We start from the raw sequence: 24,689 nt of genomic DNA on the forward strand, positions 1-24,689 counted from the left end.
TCGTCCTACGTGTTGGTATGCTGACTTTACCCTGGATACCATAGTTCTCGATACACCACAAAGACTTGCTGTCCTGGTCACAGATGACGAGCCAGCAAGACATCTACCAATAATTTGCCCTCTTTTGAACTCTGATATGTCTCCCATGTTGTGTGGATTGCAATATTTTATGTACAGCTGTGCTATTGCTCTGCTATTTCACACTCTGCTCTTACTGATGGAATGTAAAATCAGTAAAGATTGGCAACCAGGCCGCACACAAGGCATAAAACCTCCGACACTATATTAGCCAGTGTTTCAGTTTTCATTGTCCAGCCCCTTGTACGTTTTATATCAGCTAGAAATCTGCACAGTTATGAAAAAGTGATGAAGGTGGTCTATGGTTAAAATGTTTTGGGAACCCTGTTATAAATCCTACATTTCCATATAAATCAACGAATTTCTTTTCATATAAGAAAATCTGAGATTATCATAGTCTAGAGGTGTGATCGGAGGAGTGTCACAAAAATGTACTGATTCCATATTTGTAATAGAAGCCAATTTATTAGACAGCCTTACTACATCGGTACACATGAAGTATACTTTAGTTTGTGCTTCAACACTCGCAAACATATAATCCCAGTAAGATCAACAGGTTTAAGACAGACTACGTTCTTATTTATTGATAGTCTCTGAAAAATAAATTTAATAGAAATCAATCTAGGCGACACAGCTATACAACAGCAAACACAAAATAGGGTAATAATTTAAAAAATAATAAATAAAAAGAGAACCATAGAAGCGTTTGCATCACAGAAAACGTGTAGTGCAATACAACCTTCTGCCAAAACAGAGTATAGAGGTAACGGAAACCAAAACGTTAAAAAGGGGGATTGCTTTTTGTTGCAAAGCCGTTCACCAGTGGAAGATAAAACATTGCATCAGAATGAAACTACAAGACAGTCAAACAAAAGCTAGATATAACCTATTTTATTCCCAGTTTAACACTACAGCTACAGCTAATACGTCACAAACACAGTGGCTTCACATCGGTAAAAGAAAGTTTTACTACTTCACAGTCAGAAATTTTCACCAGTCAACAGTGAGACGGAAAAACAGTAACATATGGCATATACAACAACACGTTACTCAGTGCATGTCCCGGTTAAACATTGTTTACTAACCAATGATGAGACTTAATTGGACAAGATACAATACTGAAATACAACTGGCCCTTTTTTTGAATTCCTTAAACATCTGCAAGCAACGGCCTTCTTCACACTAAATCATGAGGTCTCTGTAGAAGGAGACGTGAAAAGAAAAGGATATGGAGAGTAAATGCTCCCGGAATCTCGACTGAAGGAGGGATGACGTTCGCCATCTATGTACAGTGTCTCTTTCACTTTTACAGCTTGAGGCTTTGATCTGTTACTCCTTTGGCCTCCTTCCTCTTCATCACTGGAGTCCCAAAATATGCTCAATGTTACATTTTTACACATCTTAACATGTTTTAATCTTTATTTTTCAATGTTTTCACACGTCAAAAGGGCCACATGAGCCACGTCCATGGCATGCACATCTAAAATGAGACGACAATTAAACCCAAGCATCTAAACCGGGCGTCAGTTTAGCCTTCAGCGTAGGAAGTGATATGCATCATTTTGCCTCACTGGTCTATTTGCATACAAACCAGTCCCTCCCCCAACCACTTTAAGCCATTTAAAAAAAAAAAAAAAAAAACAGTTAAATAAGGAACAAAGTGATCTAACATTTACATATTCTAGCAGGTTCCATAACATACAATATTACATTTGGTACTTTCAGGTTTTTAAATTGCAATTAATAACTCAGTTTGACAGTCTAATCATTTGCATCCATTGTAAAACAGAATACTTGCAGCGATTCTTTTATTTCAACATTATATATATATATATATATATATATTTTTATATATATATATAAATTTATAGAATATTCTTTTTAACTTTAACCAATCATCTATTTTTTTTTCTTTTTCTCTCAAGCAAGATGCATACACAATTTATATAGGAGCGGGTGAGATTTACAGGGTGACGGATGAAGGGAGGGAGAGGGTAACTGGGCGAGGGGTTTGGGGGGAGGAAGTTGTGATTTTAGCTTGTCTGCTCCTCGTCGGGTTTGTTCATAGCCTTGAGAGCGTCCAGAAGCTGGGTGGGGGCGACGACATGGGTTGAACCTGCATAGATGAGCACCGAGGAGAGAAACAAAAAATTAAATATTTGTACATATAGGCCTACTTTAGATTAGTTGTAAAAATGTGTTTTCAGCTATCTATCTATCTATATACATGCACACATAATATACACTACCGTTACAAAGTTTGGTGTCAGAAAGGTGTTTAAGAAATTAATACTCTTATTCAGCAAGGATGCATCAAATTGATCAAAAGGGACAGTAAAGACTATGTTGTTACCAAAAAAAAAAATGTATTTAAAAAAAATATGTTTCTATTCATCAAATAACCATGAAAACGAGAATCAAAAGTTTTAAGCAGCACAACTGTTAATAGTAAGAAATGTTTCATGAGCAGCAAATCAGAATATTAGAAAGATTTCTGAAGGATCATGTGACACTTAAAATAGGCAACACTATTTTGATTATCCACTAACTTGCAACTACATGTCAACTAACTCTGAGTATTAGACTATCTGCTTAATATCTGCTAACTCTTTATTGTGATCATCCACCAATAGACATTTTACTGACTATAAGTAACTTTGCAACTACATGCCAACTAACCCGAAACTTAACTGTCTACTACAGACTACTAATGAGAGTTAATTGACATGTAGGTGCAAGTCAACAGACTGTCTAAAGTGGACCCTTTAAATATATTAAAATAGAATCTTTTTTTTTTTTTTTTTTAGATTGTAATGATATTTCACAGTATTACTGTTTTTCCTCTGTTTTTGACCAAATAAATGCAGACTTGGTGAGCATTAGAGACTTCTTTCAAAAACATTAAATAAAATCTTAGAGACCCATGTGAACAGTAGTGTGTATATATTGCATTGAATCTAAAAATATTACAATTGCATAAAGATATTTAGCTGAAGACACATTTCTAACACATTACAGATACTGTAAGTTCAAACTATCCAAAAACATTTGTGCACAGGGCGCTAAACCCACTGAAATAATTACTGATTTGTGGTGCCCTGTGGAACAAATGTTTATTCTACTCCCTGTTAAACTACTTTTTTTTTTTTTTAGCAGAGCTGCATGTTTACACTGCAATGCAATAAAAAGATCAATTGATTAAAAACAGTTGATAATGAGAGTAACATTATACCTTTGCATTCAGCAAGGGTTGCCTGCATTGAATAAGCAAAACTGAATGTGTAGTTGCACGCTCGGCTTTGAACGTACAGTACAAATCAAATACAGTACACAGCTGATATCATCTACTAGGTCAACTAAATGCAAACATGCAGCTTTGCTAATGGCTTATTAGATACACAATGTGATTTGTAGCTCTTCAACTAGATGAACGGGTCTAAACTAAAGATCCATGAAAACAAACCATGTTATTGTTCGATAATGGCTGGAACAGTCAAGAAGTGTTTCATGTTGCAGTATGGGTTAGGACTGGCATACTGCATATGGTGTGATCATTTACAAACACGAAAAACCAACAGAAAAAGGGGGAAATTAAAGGGATATAGCTTTAGCAGGCTGACACTTGAATGGAGGATACTTGCTAGGGTCGATCAATGATCATTCTTGTACAATGGTTTAGTCAGTAAAGGTATATAGAAGGACACTTTGTATTACAGGACTACTCTTTGCAATGCTTCGGATTAGATCAGTGTTGGGTTAAAGGAATATGCCGGGTTCAATACAAGCATCTGTGATTACCACAGAAAATAATTTGACTCCTCCATTTGTTTGTAAAAACAGACAAAAAAAAATTCTTACAATGAAGTCTATGGAGCAAGGTATTCCAAAGGGTTTAAATTAAAAACTAAAATATTGTACATAAACTTATATGGAAAGGTACACGTATAATGTTCAAGCCTTATGGCTATACTTTCAAGACTGTGTGTATTTGAACACTGTTATGATGCAGTGCCCCATAGATTTCCATTGCAAACACTGTTTAGCGAATTCTTACAAACAAGTCGCAAAAGCCAGAAATAAACTTGTATTTAACCCAGAAAATTCTTATAAGAGCGAAGACAACTAATTGTAGGTTTTTTACAAGTTACAACGAGTCATTTATAACACTTAATGTAACCACAAGCCTGCACAGGAATTACAGTGCTGTAATATAAAGTGTTGCTAAGCTTGTTTAAAACATCAATTTTAAAGTATCAGTCATAAACCACAAGTCTCATTGACTGATTATGATATATGACTTGGTCAGCTTTATAATCAACTATTTACTACAGGATTTTTTGAATGCAGAAAACAGTACCTGAGGCATAACATGAAATGACATAGCCAGGGCCCAAACCAGTTAGTTTTAAAAGGTAAGTGTTTGGGGGAAGCGTTAGTGCTAAAGCATATCTGAAGAGCACAGCTACATTTCAAGCTTTGGCATCTGCAGAAGAATTATACAGAAAGAAAAGAGCCAGTCGCTCTCTGGCGGAAGTAATTTTAACATATATTCTTTGCAGACGGCCACTTGGTCATGTAGACGTGATGTGAGGTAGTTTGAGGAACTAGATTAAAAACAAATTATCCTGCAATTGGCTTCCAACAATTACCTCTCCATAGTTAAAAAAAAAAAAAAAAAAAAAAGTTAATATGAGTGATTGCCTTGGATTGTTATTCAGAAATAATCGGAATATGGTGAGTCTTGAGGGTAGATTAAATCTGCGGGAAAATGAAGCTTTAAAATTTGGGAGGGCAAATGGAGGAAGCCCTTCCTCGTCGGAAGAGGAGGCTCCATTGAATTAAAAGGCGCGTAGTGAGGAGAACGCAGTTTAATCCACCCAACTGAGAGGATGTGGTCAACAGGGATGGGGTCAGGACCCCTACTGCATCTGTCACTCAAAAAGGCTCCGCCCACTGCAGTTCTGAATGGGGCATTCAGCCAGCCAATCAAGGCAGATTAATATTGGCTGGTCCCAATAGAAGGCGGAGCCTGAATGAGACTTGCAGGTCAGCTTTTCAGTGAGGCAGGGGCTGGACACCCATCCCTGAGGCGTGGTGGCGTTATAAAACGGTAGAGTGTGGTAACAGGATCAAGAAAAGAAAGCCCTTGTGCTGTGGGGGTTCAGAAAGGGTTTCTTTGTTCGGCTGCCTTTACTTTGTCAGAGTGTGATTTCTCTCTCCCACCCTTCCCTCTTTCTCTCTCTCACTCTTCTGAGGGGTCAGGGTCCTCAAAGGACACCTTAGTGGATTCTCGGAAGTCGGGGTGCCGCAGGTCCATTAGAAAATTGGTTGGGGTGAGCAAGTGAGTAGAACCTGCGGAGGAACAAAGGTGGCTTCACGCTCAGAATTAATCTCACACCGCACCTCACGTTCTTTCACCACCGCTAATCTTTATGGGGACAAAAGAGGGTTAAAATCTGTAGATCCTGATGTTTCAGAAATATTAACCTAGAACCCTGACGAAAATGATTTTTGGAAGCTCTGGGTGGATGTATCGTTGAAGGAAGACTCTGCAACTTGTAGGCCTCAAAATATCAACTAAATGTATAGTAACTTTTACCACAAAGATTCACAATTAGTAACCAATTGTCTCACTGAGGTCTTTCAACTGCACTGTTCATTTCAGATACTGATAAAGGCCTCATGCTTGGACAAAATTGTATAACTCGTACAATACCAACAATTAGAAATTCAATGCGAGGTTTCTTCTGGAAAACAACAGACGGATACTTTTTTTTTTTTTTTTTGACGTACTTCAGAATTAATCTTTAAAGGGGCGTTCACACCGACAGTAATTTGCAGCGACAGAGTGACCAAAAGCCGATCATTTTAATGTAGCGAGCATTTGAGAAATTATATGCAAATGTATAGCAATGTAATGCGGCAACTACCAATAGACGGTGGAGCTCACGGTCGGGTAGGAACACCAATTAGTGACTTGCCGACTGAATCGATCTCAATGTGAACATCCACAAATATTTGTATTGGCTGCCATAATCCTTAAAGGTATGATAAAAAGACGATTCTAAACACGACTGCACATCTTAAGCATAAACCCTATCACACGCACACAAAACAGACACACAGAAGAACTTACGAACATAGACTTATGAACACAGCAGAGGCTCATGACTGCAATTTAAAAGCAGTTAAAACATGAAAGGCACAAAATACAAGACAAGAGCACAGGAAAAATAAACAAGACAGATTTGCCAGTCTGATTACACATATCAACACATGTATACAGTAGTTAAAGCTAAAGGTATCAATCTAAGGCATTAAAGGGTGGTTGCTTAATAACTCTTGAATTTACAGCGATTTTTAGCAGTATCCTCTGCAGACTCACCAACGATGGCCTCCCATTTGCCATTGGCCTGTGTGACCTCATAAGCACAGCGCATCTCGCTAAAGGATGCGCCCCCGATGACGAAGACCATGATGCGAGGGCCTGTGCGGTACTCTCCAGGGGTTTTATTCTTGTGCCAGTGGCCATATCGGGCACTGCCATGGGAAAAACACATTCAATGCATGTCAACTTCAAGGTAAAGTTTCTTTTTTCAAACCAAATGATGGAATCAGCATTGTTTTTGCATTGTCATTTGAAGGTATCGGTTGTTGCAGTACCATTTATGGCCTTCTAGTGGCAGCAGTTAGAGACTGCTCTAGCTGTTTTACACAATGTTTCGTCTTCGCCACACTTGCCCACTGAATTATGGCATATATCAAAGTATGTTCAGCAAGTGTGCCGCACACGTCCTGAAAAGTGGAGCAAAAACATTTCGATCGCCCCCTGGTGGCTGGCTGGAGTCTAGGTTATAAACCCCGCCCTCTCCATATAATCGAATGGGATGCAAGCCAAACTAAAAAATCCAATTACACTTCAAATAATTTTTTTTCCAAAGATGGTTTCTGTCATTTTAGGTAGTTCTTATCACGCAGACGAATGTTCAAGTGTTCACTTTAAGTTTGGTTTTATTTAGTTATTTGATGCTATAAAACAGAGTGTAACTTCATGATTGACAGCTGTGTTTGCGATTGGGAATGTGGGCGGGACCTTGATACAGCGACCATTTCTGGGATATTTTGCCTTTATTTTTCTACAGTGGAAGGAAGTGGAGGCGCTTCGTCATTAGCAAGCATAATGAGAGGGGAAATTGCGTAGTGAACACTAGTGATCTCGAGTCCAATCAATAAATACACAATGGGACCCACCAGCTCCCAGCTCTCCCTCTGTGGGAGTCGGGGACTTTCTGCTTGGTCTCTGCTACTGTTTACAGGAGCTGTGCTGGTTTGTTTGTCCTGAAAGGAGAACAGCGGATCATTACTGCTGACCCTGAGGAAATACCCCAGTCTCCACTGCTTTTGAAAAGCGACTTGATGTTCACCCCCACCACATATCGCACCAGCCACCAATCACGGTATTGATCTCAATGTTCTCCCCACCCCTCTGTACAAAGGATTATTGATCCAAGTTACTTCTATCTTGCGACTTGTGCAATACAAAAATGCATGTATTCACCTGTGTATTGGGGTGTGTGTGTGTGTGTTAGAATTGCCTTTGATATTCTAATTTATAAATTTGATTTGAAGGTTTTGAAATAGTAGTACATTTAAAGGAATTAATTTAACTGCTGTAAGTATAGTTTTTATTTAACAATTATTAATACATTTTGGTAACACTTTATTTAATGTGATGTAGTTACACATTACTACATGTACTTACTATAATAATAACAATAAATGATGCATAATTACAAGTAACTAATCCTAAACAAAACCCTAACCCTAACCGTTATTCAATAGTAAGTACATGTAGTTAATTAATATTACTCAGTAATTATCTGAGTAAGTACAATGTAACTACGTCACCTTAAAATAAAGTGTAACCTTAATCTTTTTTAATGATTGATCATGATATGGTAAAATTATAAAATGGTAACTCTTAACAATAAGGGCTCATTTGTTAATGCTAGTTAATGCATTAACTAACAATGGGGAACAAACTAACAATTGTTACAGTATTTGTTTATGTTAGTTAGTAAAAATACAACTATTCATGGAAGTTGATGTTTGCTCAGGTCCATTAAATAATATAATTTTTTTGTTTGTTTTAATTAAGTAAATGTTGAAATTAACTAACTAAGATTAATAAATGCTTTCAAATATTTTTATAGTTAGTTCATGTTAACTAATGTAGTTAACCTTACCAATAAAATTAAGAATTTTCCATTAGTGAATTATCTATAAACATAATATACATCATATACACAAAATAAGGTATTCCAAGAAACATTAGATATTATTAGTAACGTTTTTTTATTATTATTTTATAATATGTAATAACTTTTATTATTTATTATTATAAAATATGATAAAATTGTACTTTATTTAGATATTTTAATACATTTTTTGTAAATAATTTTTTTTTTTTTTTTTATGGAACATGATGTAAGAACACTTATTTTCCCAGAATGCTGTAGTATGTCTAATTTATGTCTAATAAAGTCTTCAAAATGGACCCAAACAACATGAAGCAGTAATTGTCTGTTCTTGCTCATTTTGTTCAATGAATATATTTTATTTGGATTTTAGTGAATTCCTCTTTCTGTCATTCCATTCGAACTTCCGGTGGGATGTGGCCAATTCAAATTCCAACGTATTATTTAAAGGGAGCCTTAAATTCTGAAGTCTGGTGAGCGTGCGTACCTGACTGCAGAAGTGCTGAAGGAAGAGGATGAGCGTGTGGAGATGTACGGGTAATGTTTGGTGTCCAGCTTCTCCTCAATAGCATCCTGCAAGATTCACAATCAAAGTAAGATCACATTTTTACACACAGATTTTTTTTCTTCTTCAAAATTCTATAGATCAGGATTTACCTCCATGATATCCTTGATCAGCGGGGTCCAGCGAGAGAGTTGATAGGTCTGCTCGCTCACACGCTCCTTACGATCGAGCTTCTTGCCTCTGCGGAGAGTGGACTGCAGCATACAGAAGCAAAGCAAAAAAACGTCAATGGCAGGTCAGATAAACTGTAAAATGCTTTAATCGTTGCTTAAGACAGGAAGCGGATAGCGTACATCTGTGACGATTGGGACGCCCAGGTGAGCCATATTGGTGATGATCTCACTGTCCTCAGGAGGGATCTGGGCGTGTTGGATCAGCTTGTTAAGGTTCTCCTCCGTGATCCCTGTTTTGCCACACATGCACACACAAGTCACGTTACAAAATGGCTGATCAAGGTAATAAAATGCAAACTGAGGCATAAAATGGCTGCCAAAGACTCCCTAACCGTTCTTCAGGAAAATGTAGAGCAGGATGATACGGATCTTGTCATAGGTGGTGACGTTGGCATCCAGCAAGATTGGCACGATGGCCCTCATGGGGTCTTTAATCTTTTCCCCCTCTGCGTCTGTTCCCATAGCGAGATCCTGCCAGGTGATAGAGCGCAGTTAATAAATAATGCTCAAAGGACGGTAATAAAAACAGAAATTACCTTGATGCTTTCAAGTTCTTTTAGTATCAATAGCAATACATTTAGTACCATGTAGTAAATATTACATAATTAAATCTATAAATTCTAAATAGCAGATACTTTTACTTTCCCTTGCAATAAATTTCCCATAGTTCTTGAATAGTAACCCTAGTTTAACCAGATAACTACAGGTAAAACCATGGTTTGCACCTCATTATCTTAGTTAGATCATTTTAACCAGTGGCGGGTCCTGGTAAAGGTGATATAGTCAAGTTGGCACACAGATTTAGACACGCACTTCATATTCTATCACTCATTGTGGCAGTTTGATTGCTTCGCAATTCGTTCTGCTTGAAAATGAATCGTGAGCTAGTGGGTACGTTTTCCGAGCAGCTCTTGTGTTATACTTCCCTCCCTGCCACCTCCTCTCACTTTTGGCTGCTTTCAGCCTACACCATAGAAATACAATGAACAGCCCATGAAAAATGTATTTTTTAACCTGCTAGAAGCCATAAACGGAGAAGGCATAGATGATTATAGCACTGTACAGTCCTATTACAGTCAAGTTAATCAATCAAATTACTAAATAAAATGTGACCCGGCTCCTAAAATATATTCACAAATATACAGTTGCAATTTTAGCTGGTTTATTAGGCCATTTCAAATAAGGATCTTTGTCACTTATGGCAACAATCATCAATATTATGTGTAAATATATATAATATTATTTCACGTACAAGACTTTGCAGCAAGCAGGCAAACCAAATAACTAGTAACAAACTAACTAGTAACAGGACCGTATATTTAAAAAAGTAAACTCTATACTCTACATAACCACGCGATTAACAAAAGTATTAGCCCAATTAAGTATTATTATTTGTAATAATGCATGTGGATAATGCACATTTTCTGTTTTCAAATAATTCATATATTGCAGTGTGTGTGTGTGCGTATATATATATATATATATATATATATAAATGGCAAAAATCAACAATAATAAATGTAATATTATAAAGGCAACAACGTTAAATAATTGTTTATACATTTCCAATAATTATCTCATTGTACTAAAATAATCTGGTAAATAAAATAAAGAATTTTTATGTAGATTTTTTTTTTTCTTACATTTGACAGCACTAGTTTTGAATTAATAAATAATACATAAAATCATTGCAATAAATCTCAGAATGAAATGGTAACAATGTTATCACATTTGGTGAATGTTTAAATAATTTTGTAAAAACATATTTTATTCATTTCTGAAGTGCAAACACTGACTGTTTTTCTCTCAAATTTTTCACAGACCCCCCTATTCTGTGGCAGTGATGTCTGGGGGTGAAGTTGTACCTGCTCTACACGGCACAGCTTGTCCACGGTTCCCTGGTAGTGCTTCATGCAGTCCTCGGCCAACTGCAGATGGGTTGAGTACTAAAGGGACACATTTTAAGGGGTCAATAAGGTAAATATTGGAACTGCAATTCCCATGATGTGTCTCCTGTTTGGCTGAATGCACATCTCCTGTGACTCCTCTCACCTTGCTGAGCTCTTTCTGATACTGCGGCATCTTCTTCAGCATTTGAGACAAATCCCTCATGGTGGTCTGAAAGAAACAAAGGACTTTCTCAGAAAAGACAGCTAAGCAGAGGTCAGACGCGACTCAGATCCAGTGAGCCAAATACAGTGCAATATAAAAGCTGTTATGCTATATTAGAATAGGGTGACCAGACGTCCTGTCCAATACAGTCCCGTATTTCCAAGTAGGTATAGCTGCAGATCTCCAAAATGGGGCGTGAACTCCAAAAGTGAGTAGAACCTCCAAAAGGGGGTGGGGTCTCCACACGCAAAGACTTGAGCCATTGGTTCTGGCTTCAACCAATTGTCATTACAACGTTTCTAGTTGATCTAAAATAGTTATTTTTACACTTGGGAAAGTTGTAATTTGGACCCAGGGTTCGAGATGGTGAGGTCCAGTTGGGGAGTTACACACGGCCCGACTCGGCGATTTCATTTCGTATGATCATCTTAACAGCTTATCACCTGAACTGCCATTTTCTTTAGCACGATATTCAGCGCAAATCCCAACCCTGCAGTGAATTTCATTGGTTAAGATTAGGGTGTAGGGTAGGTTTAGGGGTTAGCATTTCTTGTAGCATGTGTAGGAAATCAGCACTTATCAGCAATAGATACTTTTATGTGAGCATGCGTGTGTTGTGGTGCCTGTCCATCCCATCCCGTATTCCACCATGAGAAATCTGATCACCCTTATTATACACTATAATTGCAGATAGTACGTCACAGCAGAAATGTGTGTGTTCATGTCTGTTTGCTTGTGCTGTGTCAGTAAGTCAATCAATACTAATCCTGCTGTAGTGCTTTCACATGAGTCAGCCATCACGCTTTAGATTCGGCTGCCAACGCAATCTCATCCGCCAGGCTATCCTTCCTCGCCCACACTACAATATTCTCTCTTTTCTACTCCTCATTTTCTTTCTCTCTTCCAGGCCCCTCCCCCCCTCAGCCAGACTCTAGCATACCTTCTCTCCAGTAGTCATCCGCTTACTGGCAGAAAATTCCTTCAGGGAGCGTGTCACCTCCCTGCCAGCGAGGGAAATGAGAAAAGGAGGGAGAGAACATTTACAGACCAAGAATATTACAAGAAAACCAGAGCTTACGGTCGAAAATGTAAGGTTTTACTCACTGAGAGACCTCAGCAATATGCTTGTGCCGTAGATTCACCCAGAGGTCGTCATCTTCATGCAGGAGCACTTCCTTCTCTTTTGAGTCACCTATCCCACTGGTGTCATACCTACCAGATACAAATCAAACAAATATTTATATATTATATATAAGATATTTATAGATTATCTATACATATATTAGATATTTATACATTTACACAGTGTATTCTCTTGTTAATTGACCTAGGATTGGTTATATTAAGTATTTGTTAATAATTATCCAATGATAATAATACATTTGCACAATGTATAATTTTCTTTAATATATATTGATTATTTATATTTTATAATGATTTTATATTGTAGTATATGTATTATAATAATATAATAGGTTAATATTTTTATTATATATATATATATATATATATATATATATATATATATATATATATATATATATATATATATATATATATATATAGATTGACAAAAATATTTGTTATATCTAATTTTATTTTTCTTTTTTTTTTCTCACTTGTAAACATCATTCTCAATGGGCAGCAGGTCATAGGCCATAGCCTGGAAGGTGAGCTCGTGCAGGACGGGAGAGACAGGGTCGAAAGCCCGGTCCAGAATAATGAGCTGAGAGCGAGCCTTGTCTGGTCCCTGCAGAGAGATAGAATATGTCTAAAAATCTACTCTTGTTCCATGTTCAGCACAATACGCTTTTAGATTAACAAAGCCACCCACAAACATAATTATGTGGGCAGGAATGAAGCTGACATAAGCAGCTAAAATTTCTCAATATGGAAGTTGTGAAGTCGCTTCAGAGAAGAATTACATTTTGGTACATATTATGCAAAGGAATAATTTCTTTCTTTGGCATTACATGATTCCAATCCAAATCAATGGCCACGTACCTACAGCATCTAGATTCGGTTGTCAATTCACCTTTTAGTGCCTAATCCTGTTCTGTACACACACAGTTCAGTTTTACAGGAGTGACATTCGCATTCGAAAAATCCAGGTAGTGACAAACATTCTATGAAGTGTGCGGAACTCAACTGAACAAAGTTGTTAATGATGTATTTTAATGTGCATCAGAAATGTTTCTCTCTTCTGTTTGTGCGGTGCAAGAAATCACAGGGAAAGCAGTATGAGCCTGACTCATTCGTGTTGCCAGATCTTGCTAGAAAAACAGCCAAACAAATGCCTTGTGCTGAAAATAAGACCAAAATATCGCAATCCGTACCTGCTAACTTTAATAACTCCATAAACTCTATCGCTTTATGAGCCAAGTTTAAACAACAAGCCCTAAAAGGCGTATAATTAGTGAACATGGCAACACTGCAAGAGCGCGTTCCTTGAAGCAGCCTTTCCAAGCATAAGCAAGACACGACGCCTCAGTCGACTATGCTTTACTTAAAATTGCTGAACATGACCAGACTTTTGTCCCTGTATGGTCAGAATAGCGGATACCAAACACATGAAACACCAGAAGATTGATATGGTTTTCCATGTTGTCAATCATCGCAGTTTCGAAAGTAAGTCTTGATATATACACACACGATAACTTAGGGGATTCACTCCCGCATTTAAATGTGGTTGTCACTTCTGAAACTTTACAGTGTGGCCATCCGTTCACAGCAAGACCAGGGCAGTGAAGGGTTAATATTGGTCAAATATTGGTGCACGCTGTCAAAGTTTAATCTTTGACAGCCCTAATATTTGTAAGTCATCATTTCTTCTTTTATGGGTTTAACAAAATCTACATTTTTCCAAGAACCCGCTGGAAGCTGCTTCTGTCCCCCCTGTGCATGCACCCCGTGTATTAACATATTCATTGGTACATGTATTATCTCCTGCAGTGTAGTAACTGAGATGTGCCGCTCACCTCCCCCATTGTGGGATCATCTGCCTTGTAGGCGTCCAGTTTGTCTTGAAGCAACTGAGCCAGAGTGGCGTTATCTTTATACTCCCTGTGCACAGAGAGTCAGAGCATTAGAGCAGACAGACCGAACTTTAGACAGCTCTGTTGATCCTGACAAGCAACCACTTCCTGGAATCTGATCCAGAGATGACTGCTATCTGTCTTGTCCACTAGTTCCTGTTGTAACTTTATATATGTTGGATAAATATGATTGCATATGTGAAAGGGCAGAAACATCAGGTCAGATATAGGAACAAGTCAGATCTAAAGAGCCTTAGTTCAAGACTCGGCACCAATGCAGCCCCTCGTGCCTTACCCTCGGTATCGGACGGCGGGGTATTCCTTCAGCGTGGCACACAGAGTTGCCAGCTGTTCGGCCAACCGTTCCATCACAGGGTTCTTCAGCTGTGTCTTATGAGGGCTGTAGAAGCTCTGGAAGGCATCAGGGTTGTCCAAGGAGAACACCTAAACACACACACACACATTCATACTCATTACTGATAGAGCAGTATTGTGGACAATCTAATTGGTCAGATGACATTTTGCCATTTTTTTAGTTTCTTTTTGCTTTTTTCAATGTGCCATTTAGGGGCCCATAAAACAATTACATTTTAATTACATTCATTAATTAATGTAATTTTAAAACAACTGTTTTCTTATTTAATATATTTTAAAATGTAATTTATTCTTAGGATGGCAAAGCTGAATTTTTAGCATCCATTACTCCAGTCTTTAGTGTCACGTGATCCTTCAGAAATCATTCTAATATTCTGATTTGCTGCTCAAGAAACATTTCTTATTATTATCTTTGTTGAAATATATTTATATATATATATATATATATATATATATATATATATATATATATATATATATATATATATTATTATTATTATTATTATTATTATTATTATTATTATTATTATTATTATATATATATATATATATATTTATTTTTTTTCCAGGATTCTTTGATGAACAGAAAGTTATCGCATATAACAGCATTTATTAGAAATAGAATATTTTTGTAACATTATAAATGTCTTTACTGTTATTTTTGATCAATTTAATGCATCCTTGCTGAATAAAAGTATTAATTTCTTTAAAAATATATATTTGGAACAGTAGTGTATATGTTTTTCCCCCATTTTCTATAAATAAATATAAGTATATTTCTAAATAATGGAATGAATGACTGTGTGATTTTGTATTTATGTCACATGCTGAAGACCTGTGACAGAAATGTGCTTCTCTGTACTTAGTGTTACCAAACTGGAATGAGGGATGAGCTTCAGTCCAGTCTTTCCTATGGGCCGAATCTGTGCTATATCTCTCTGACTGTGGCAGACAGTTTATCTGTATAGGTCTTCACAACCACCCCTCCCCACCCCCTATCGGCACACACAAGGTCACATGACGATCCTTCTGCTCAGCAGATGGGTTCCCCTTCATGCTTGTTTCCTCTCATAACCTCCTCTGATTGGCCGAGGCTCTCTATGGATGCTGCATCGGCCAATTACGTGCTGCCGAACGAGGCGTGTTCACGAAGCGTTGAGCTGCAGCATCACACACTGCTCCTCTGACTCCACTGAATTAATCATAGCAGACAGCCTCGGCAGCAAAGCATTGTGGGCCAGACCGCATCCCTCAAGCCTCAGAGCTGTTCTGGAACACTCTATTTCTACAATCACTGAGTTGCTTCTGGAGTCTCTATATGGACTGTCATTATTCCCCTAGATTTTTTTCTCTCTCTTATCCTCTCCACTCCCGAAATTGCTCACCTGGGACTCATAGGGCAGGAAGGCGATGTTGATCTCAGTAAGAGTTTTAATGGTTTTTGAGGCACGGCTCTTCACCACATCATTAAACAGCGGATCTGGGCAAGCTGTAAGAAACACATGGGTAGTTGACATCATTTTGAGCTGTGAAAGCTGTGTATTGGAATTCTGATACATTACACAATTTTTGTTACACATTACCTAATAGTATTTTCATACATATATACTGTATATATACAGTTGTAAGCGAAATTATTAACAGCTAAAAGTTTTTTTTTGCCAGTAAACCTGATTTGCAATGGGGGTTGAATAATTACAACTGTATATACTGTATATATATATATATGAAGAGTTCAGATGCAAAAGCCTCTAAGTGCCATCTGAAATTTTCTTCTAGAAGGATCATTTTCATAAAGCTTGTATATTTAAGTTCAGTAATTTCACTTAAATGACAATTAATAGGTAATTTTCATTGCCATTTAAGTGAAATTACTGAACTTAAATATATGAGCTTGATATAAATGATCATTCTAGAAGAAAATTTCAGATGGCACTTAGAGGCTTTTGCATCTGAACTCTTCATATATATATATATATATATATATATATATATAACAGACACAACCACGTTAACACATACGAGGACTGAACAGAACAGGGAGTATAAATACACAGAAGGAAACTAATTAGACAGGTGAAGAAGGTAAACTAATTAGGGACAAACGAGCACAGGTGCGGACAATCCATGACAAGGTGATGACGTGGTGGTGACAACTGTATGTGTGTAAATATTGCAGCCAAATATATGTGATTTTATATATAAATATTTTTTATTTTTTAAACAAATGTATGCTGTTTTTATTTTTTTTTTTATTATGTTGTGTATATATGTCTTATTGAGAACTTAATTTATGATTTTATCTTATATCATTTTAATTTTATTTTTTAACAAAGTAAGCAATTAACTTGTGAGACTATACACACATCTGTTGTTTAATCCATATGATCACAGAACAAATAATTTCAGATGAGTCACATTTATATCTCATGTTACATAACATTGTTTTTCATTAAGATTCATTATGAAAGTGTCTGGCTGAGTGCTTGTGTGGTAGTCTAGATTTGAGCGTGGTCCCGTTAATACTGCAGTGTATATTATGCTTCCAGGGCCCTTGATGTACAGTGGAGTACCCTCAGATACTCACAGTCAGTGAAGAACACATGAGCCCCTTTATATTTCGCTGAATGGGGATCTTTGAAGTCATTGACGAGAGTCTGCACAGACTGGTAAGAGAAATACAACAAGCTTTAGATAAGAGTGTGTGTACGTGTGTGTGTGTTGTTATAGCAACCACAATGGCTAATAAAAACGACACGATTTTCAGCTGTTTGTGTAGGCTGTGTCAATAGTACTGTGTGGTGTTTGTATGTGTTAGAGAGTGACATATGTTTAGTGTGTACAGTGTGAAGGTTCCGCCTCCACGCTGTGAGACAAACGTATACTCTGGAGCTGTTATTTTGCTTTAATATCTTCTGAAATCCTCATGTTTGAGTACCTTCTCAGTCGGGGTGATCAGATAAATGGCCTCCAAAGAGGGGAGAGGCTCTCTTCGCTTATTGATGTCTTCAACAACTGCAGAGATAAAGAGAGAAACATTAAGTCATTAAACATTAATTGAAATAAAGCAGAAATAACATATAAATATTAGATGAAAAACTTAAACTAAACAAAAATGTTGCCTTGGCAACTAACTGAAATAAATTTCAGTTGAAGCACTAAAATGACTAACTAGAAATAATTAACTAATCTAAAACTAAAACTGAAATAAAAATAAATTCAACTTAAATAATAAAAAAAAAAAAATTAAATGTTATACTAAAATTAAACTATGTAATAAAATTAGGCTGTAATAAAATATATAATATTAATAACAGTATTATTAACTAGTAATAACAGTAATTTTATTAACCCTCTGGTGCTGTTTTATTTTATGTTTTTGTTTTTTTAGAATCTTTTACTTCATCGGAATGGTACCAAACATGGTAAAGGTTTTGGTACTTGCTATGTGAACACCAGAAAAAAAAAAATTATGGACATGATTCGAAAAGGTAAAACGGTCCTGAAAAAAATAGTCACACTTGTACTGCTCTCCGTCAAAAATGACTGCATTGGAAATGAATGGGAAGCTCATTTCATCTAGTGGAAACGTTTGGTACTGCACCTGTCACACTTTGGCTGAGTGTGGTGTAGGTATGACGCAAAGACGAAGATAAAAGTGAACAGACTTTATTAACCGAAAGAGAACTACACCAAACTGAACATAAGCATTAACGAGAACCGACATAAATGAGAACTAAAACACAGGCATATATATACTAAGTGAAAGTGACTGTGCTCTAAAGCATTTCCGACTGTTTAAGTTGGAAATTGCATTTTTATGCTCAAAAAGTAATTAACAGGTAATAAATGGATAATAACATTCCATAAATATAATTTAGTACCACGAACCCCCCTAATAATACAAAATATTAAATAAAAAACATTATCAAACTAAAATATAACACAACAGTTTATAAAAAAAAGTCTGAATTGTGAAATATAAACTCGAAATTGTTAGGAAAAAAGTCAGAATTGTGAGATACAGACTTACAATTAAAAAAGATAATTGTGACTTTTTTTACTCACAATTCTGACTTTTTTCTGAAAATTTTGAGATACAAACTCGCAATTAAAAAAGATAAGTGAGATTTATTTTTCTCACAATTCTGACTTTTGTTCCTCACAATTGCAAGTTTATATCTTCTCAAGTCAGAATTGTGCGATAAAAAGTCGGAATTACCTTTTTAAAATTTTATTCCGTGGCGGAAGAAAGCTTCTATACATTTCCACACCTCATTTTAGCCAAATTATTGAAATGGAGTCTCGCTCAGAAGTTGAGTCACATACGATGCCTAGCTAAAGTGCTTCCTTTTAGAACACTGTTTAGCAGATGTTAGTAAGGTTTATGATTTAGAATGTAATTCTGTTTTTTTAAAATGTTAATCAGATGTTTGTACAACTATTATGAATATATTCAGAGCTGAAGGGGGTTGCAACTGTGTGCCATGCCTAACAACTCCCTTTAGCTAGGACTTATTCATAATATAGCACAACAACTTGTAACCTTTATTAAATTTAATGTGATGCATTCCAGATCCGTTCTTTTGAAGACATATTCAGTGACATATGAGTGCTTAGCTGGGTTGTTGATATGAAAGGTTGGGTTTATTTCCATCTGGCCATCATTTCCCAGTGTTTATATGAAAGGTTTCAGGTTAAGAGATCAGTTCCAAACCGAGTTTTTCAGAATCTTTTTTGTGTAGGCTAGTTGTTAGCAACAAAGCGACACTTTTTTCTTCATTTGTAAGAAAACAATTAAAAAAAGTGACTTACTAGTGATCCCCTCTGTCATAATATCAGTCATTTTGCAGCAAGAGGACAGCATCCTCATGCTGAGCTGGTCCACTATCAAAGCCTATAGACAAAAATAGAGAGCAGAAATTTCATTCATACCCACCCTGCCTTTAATAAAAAAAAAAAAAAATAAATTCCCAGAAGTCGATTACTTCTTGCTTTGAACATGACTTGTGCCGTCTTCAATTTAACCATATCAATGAACTTCAATATATATGACTTTAAGAATTATAAAATGGTCTGGTCCTGATATCCAACATTATTTAAAGCAGGGTTCACCAATCTCGGTCCTGGAGGGCCGCTGTCCTGCAGAGTTTAGCTCCAACCCCAATTAAACACACCTGAACCAGCTAATCAAGGTCTCACTAGGCATACTATAAACTTTCAAACAGGTGTGTTGGAGCTGGTTGGAGCTAAACTCTGCAGGACAGCGGCCCTCCAGGACCGAGATAGGTGAACCCTGATTTAAAGGTCCCATATTATGCCCCTTTTCACAAGATGTAAAATAAGTCTCTGATGTCCCCAGTGATGTCTGATGTGTGAAGTTTTAGCTCAAAATACCCAACAGATCATTTTTTACAGCATGTTTAAATTGTCATTTTTTGGGGCTCAGAAAAACGCGCTGTTTTAGTATGTGCCCTTTAAATGCAAATAAGCTGCTGCTGGACGGCACAGGGGGCGGAGCTTCATGAGCTCGCGCTCAGTCTCTCAGGACAATTTCATCTCACGGAATGATGATAATATCAGAAACTCTCAGTAACGGTGTCCATTTCGAGTCGGACAATAATGCCTACAGAGTCAGAGTGCTGTATAGAGATGGAACAGGTATAGTTTAGTAGTGTAATTACGGTTATAACGTATTTGTCATCTGCTTGTATGTATCCATTATTAATAGCCTACAAGTCTGCTGTTTCGGACCAGGTCCGAATGATGATCAAACATATACTGATGAGTTTAATAAAGTTTATTGTACATCACACAAAAGATGAAGCGTCAGTTTTACTTCAGAAAATCACCGTAAGAGCTGAGTAAACACAGTAAGTTATAAGAAGTGCGCAAGTACATAAACGAATTTCGGTAGAGTTGAGGGAGCATTTTCTTTAAAAACAAAATAATTCCACCTCGTCTTCAGCGGCTGCCTCAGATTTCGGGAGTAAATAGAGAGTGCTATGTGGATTAATACATCCAGCCACACAACACCTACAACTCTTGGGAGACATTCTCGTCAGTGCAGCAGCTGTGAACTCGATCAGGGCGGGTCTATGTTGAAACGGTAGTGTCAGTCAACACTCGTGGGCGGGGCCTGTGCTTAATGACGCCACTAAAACAGCATTCTGAAAACAGGTCGTTGGGAGACACTGCTGATGATTTATGGGGATTAATAAAAAAGGAGTGAGTGGATTTGTATCACTATTGGCTGGTTGTGTACACACACTGCCAACACACATTTATGTCCAAACAGCATGCAAAAGTGAATTTTGCATAATAGGGGACCTTTAAAGATTTCTTTTTTTGGCATTTTTGCCTTTTATTAGGATAGGACAGTAGCTAGACAGGAAGTGAGGTGGGAGAGAGAGAGAGGAGGGATGGGATCGGGAAAGGTCCACGAGCCGGGACTCGAACTCGGGTCGCCCGAAGCACAACGGCGCTACTGTACATGTCGGCACTTGCCCATGAGGCCATCAGCCCTGATGATATCCAACAGTATTAATGATGCTCTCTTTTGTAATGTGCATAGCGACTGTAGGTTGGTTTGAGAAATGATGAGAGAGTCTCAGAAACAGTAAGGCCCGTTTCACCTGCAACAACGTCTATGTAGTACCACGCTGCTTATGCGGGGAGTAAAAAGCATGCATTAAATGCATGCGGTGTGATACAGGAGTAACACAATAAAAATGGATAAATTATTCACACAGATTTCATGGTTGCTATGGTGATGGGGTGAATGAGTTTGTCTTACCTTCCATTCTCCCTTCTTCTTCACCTTCTTGATGACATCATTCATAATCTCTGCAGAAGAAGAGAAAAGTTCAGATATTAGCATTTCATACACATCTCAAATTTTAGTAATTATCACATCTGTCATTATTCATTTACACTGAGTACAAATATGTGCAATTAAACAATAACTTCAATTTTTCATTTTATGTGAATAGTATCTATCACTATTCACACGTTTTTACTCAAAAGAAACTAGTGTAAGTAGCATCTACAGTACTTACTGGTTGGTAAGAATTTTCAATGTTTTTGAAAGAAGACTCTTATGTTTAACAAAATTGCTTTATTTGATCAAAAATACAGTTAAAAAAAGTGAAATGTTATTACAATTTAAAATAACAGTTTTCTATTTTAATATATTTTAAATTGTAATGTATTCCTCTGATGACAAAGCTGAATTTTTGGCAGCCATTACAGTCTTCAGTGTCACATGATACTTCAGAAATCATTCTAATATGATGATTCGCTGTTGACAAAAGTTGTGCAGCTTAATATTTTTTGTGTTGCGTGATTAATTTTTTTTGATGAACATAACAGCATTTATTTGAAACATAAATCTTTTTTAACATTATAAATGTCTTTGCTGTGACTATTGATCAGTTTAATGCATCCTTGCTGAATAAAAGTATTAATTTCTTTCAAAACAAATCTTACTAACCCCAAAATTATGCACTTATTACTTAATTTAATTTAATAGTTCTTTGACAGTTTAGAACAGCATAGGACATTAAATCATGAGGCACTTAAGGGCAGCATACTGTATGTTTGTGGTTCATACAGTACAAAAAACACTGTTATAGTTGACAGGAAGCAGCTTGTGTGTTCGTGTTGGTTATTGAATGTTGACGTGTTGGAGAATAAATATCTTACACAATCAAAAAACGAACGTATTGGTGATGACACAATGTGTATACAGGGTATATCATTCTATCACTCCATTTATCCTCTTATCACCTGCTCCGTAGCCAAGCAAAGCCACTAGCACTGTCGTGTACTGTATGTGTGTGCCCATTCTGTCCCTGTCACACCTGAGCCTGACTATGCCCGCTGTCTCTCAATAAAAACACTCTGACTTCTGAAAAGGAATTCGTGAAATCCAGCTCATCTGGTCATGCGGGTAAAATTAACATTGTGATCAGGAATGTAACTCTGGGTCGGCAGGACTAGATGGCTCTTATGAAACATTGACCACCCAATTACAGAAATAAGGTTAGATTCTGAGATAAAGTTGCAATTACAAGAGAAAAGACAAAATTGGGCGATACAAAAGTCAGGTTCTCAGATATAAAGTCCAGAGATTATGAGAGAAAATGGCAATTGTGAGATATAATAAATGTCACACTGTGAGATATAGGCCCGGTTTCACAGACAGGGCTTAGATTAAGCCAGGATTAGGCCTTAGTTCAGTTAGGACATTTAAGTAGCTTTTATAAATGTGCCTTAGAAAAAAAAATTACTGGTGTGCATCTTGAGACAAAACAACGCCACTGACATATTTTAAGATAAATCAGTGCAAGTTGCTTTCAGTTAAAACGGCTCAAACATGCATTTTAATCTTGAATCTAAAGCCTTGTCTGTGAAACCGGAGGATAAAGTCACAATTATGAGAAATAAAGTCAATTGTGAGATATAAAATAGCAATTAGGAGGGGAAAAAAGCAATTGTGACATCACAATGACTAGAAAAAATGGCAATTCCTCGCAATTCAGATTTTTTTCTCAGAATTGTGAGTTTATTTCTTGCACTTTATAACACGCAATTGTGAAATCATATCACGCAGTTCTGAGAAAAGTAGTCAGAATTGTGAGACATCAGCTTTCAATTGAAAAAAATGTCGGAATTGCGAGAGAAAAAGTAAAAAAGAAAGAAAATGTAATTCTGTGGCGGAAACAAGCTTCCATGCCATTCCCTCTAAAGTGTATTAGTTGCAGACTGAAGCTGTGGCGCTATCAGATGTGGCAGAGACAGCGTTTGCTATGGCAGCAAATTGAATCTGTATATCTTCGGAATCTCCCTCTGTTGAGATGCCAAGATTGTGCTGCTTACAGACAATGTTAAATGAACACAGCGAATCATTGAGAATGGAATCTACAGTATGTAGAGTCTCTTTCTGTGTAACTGTTTCTGCTCTGTGGCTGATCTCTCTTATTCACTCTGATGCAAGTAATCCCATCATGCAGCGATTGGGTGGAGGCAACCATGTTTGTGTTGGGGCCAATATTAGCATGATTGCACTGCTAGCCATCTGGTTGTAGTATCAGAATAAAGGCGCTCAGGGTGATTTCGTGGTTTTCACATTTGTGCCAGTGCCGTGATACAGAGTTAAGCTCCTCTGTGGATGAAAACAGTCTGGATTATGGGTGTTTAAACACAGGGCATGTTTTAGTAAATGTGAAGAGATTAGCAAGCAGATTTAACATAGATTACAATAATAATCATTTATGTGAACGAGGGAATGACCAAAGCTAATCAAACTTTCATTGTGCCAATGAAAACATATTTGTTAAATTTCTGACCTGTTGATAGAATATTTATTTGTAATTATAATGAAAAAACAAATTATGACTTCCCTTATAAATGGTCATGCCAAGACTAGAAAGCCTCATACAAGTAAATCTGATTTTAAACCTGAAAACAAGTGCAGGATGTTTCTGTTTGTAGCCAGCAGAACTCAGAGTAGCTTATGTAATTCAAAACCGCAGAAGAGCTTTGTTAATGTCTCAATTCAATGCTCATTTCTTGTTCTCTTTGTAGTTTTCACCTAAATGCTTTGTGCTAAGAAAAACCTGTCTAGAATAGCTATGATTCTACCGTCTAGAGGTCAACAATAGCTGTTGCCAAAACCAATATCCAAAGAGAATTTACAGTTTAATTTCAAACACAATATAGCAAATAATTGAATTTAAATTGATAATTATTGTTTTCACACAATATTACTACTCAAAAATATTCACTCCATGTGACCAGTGTTGTTATTGTTAACTAAAACTGTTAAAAATTATTTTTGTTGACTATTTTTTAACTATTTAACAATTCAAACTTAAATTGAATTTAAGGTTGAAATACTAATACAAATAAATTAAAGCTAAATAGAAATATAAAAAAATGACAAGGGCACATGACAAAATTACTACAAAAACTAAAATGAAAATTGAAAATATAAAAATAGAAGCTATAATACACTATAACAGCAAGCGCAGACCCTTTGAGAGATATACGTTAGGTCATGTCGTTCTCAGCTGTCTCCAGAGGACACTTC

The 24,689-nt window shown here is 36.6% G+C and overlaps 1 protein-coding gene across 2 annotated transcripts in view; it reads right to left on the bottom strand.

The window, feature by feature from the left end:
* Window positions 1-1,961: 1,961 nt before the first annotated feature.
* Window positions 1,962-24,689, bottom strand: part of stxbp1a (syntaxin binding protein 1a) — a 31,420-nt gene continuing 8,692 nt past the window's right edge. The window contains exons 2-20 of one of the 2 annotated variants that reach the window (XM_084136722.1): window positions 21,393-21,442; window positions 19,412-19,493; window positions 17,535-17,611; window positions 17,184-17,262; window positions 15,982-16,085; window positions 14,517-14,665; window positions 14,165-14,249; window positions 12,806-12,936; window positions 12,291-12,398; window positions 12,127-12,187; window positions 11,127-11,192; window positions 10,940-11,020; window positions 9,407-9,545; window positions 9,195-9,304; window positions 8,994-9,095; window positions 8,824-8,909; window positions 6,464-6,618; window positions 5,273-5,430; window positions 1,962-2,194 (exon numbers count right to left, since the gene is read on the bottom strand). In XM_084136722.1, the coding sequence (XP_083992848.1) occupies window positions 5,321-5,430; window positions 6,464-6,618; window positions 8,824-8,909; window positions 8,994-9,095; window positions 9,195-9,304; window positions 9,407-9,545; window positions 10,940-11,020; window positions 11,127-11,192; window positions 12,127-12,187; window positions 12,291-12,398; window positions 12,806-12,936; window positions 14,165-14,249; window positions 14,517-14,665; window positions 15,982-16,085; window positions 17,184-17,262; window positions 17,535-17,611; window positions 19,412-19,493; window positions 21,393-21,442 (1,775 nt within the window). In that variant the 3' untranslated portion in view covers window positions 1,962-2,194; window positions 5,273-5,320. The remainder of the gene's footprint in view (window positions 2,195-5,272; window positions 5,431-6,463; window positions 6,619-8,823; window positions 8,910-8,993; window positions 9,096-9,194; window positions 9,305-9,406; window positions 9,546-10,939; window positions 11,021-11,126; window positions 11,193-12,126; window positions 12,188-12,290; window positions 12,399-12,805; window positions 12,937-14,164; window positions 14,250-14,516; window positions 14,666-15,981; window positions 16,086-17,183; window positions 17,263-17,534; window positions 17,612-19,411; window positions 19,494-21,392; window positions 21,443-24,689) is intronic. The other variant, XM_084136723.1, reaches the window with a different exon arrangement.

Source organism: Abramis brama (assembly GCF_963993115.1).
Source record: "Abramis brama genome assembly, chromosome: 15".
NCBI lineage: Eukaryota > Metazoa > Chordata > Actinopteri > Cypriniformes > Leuciscidae > Abramis > Abramis brama.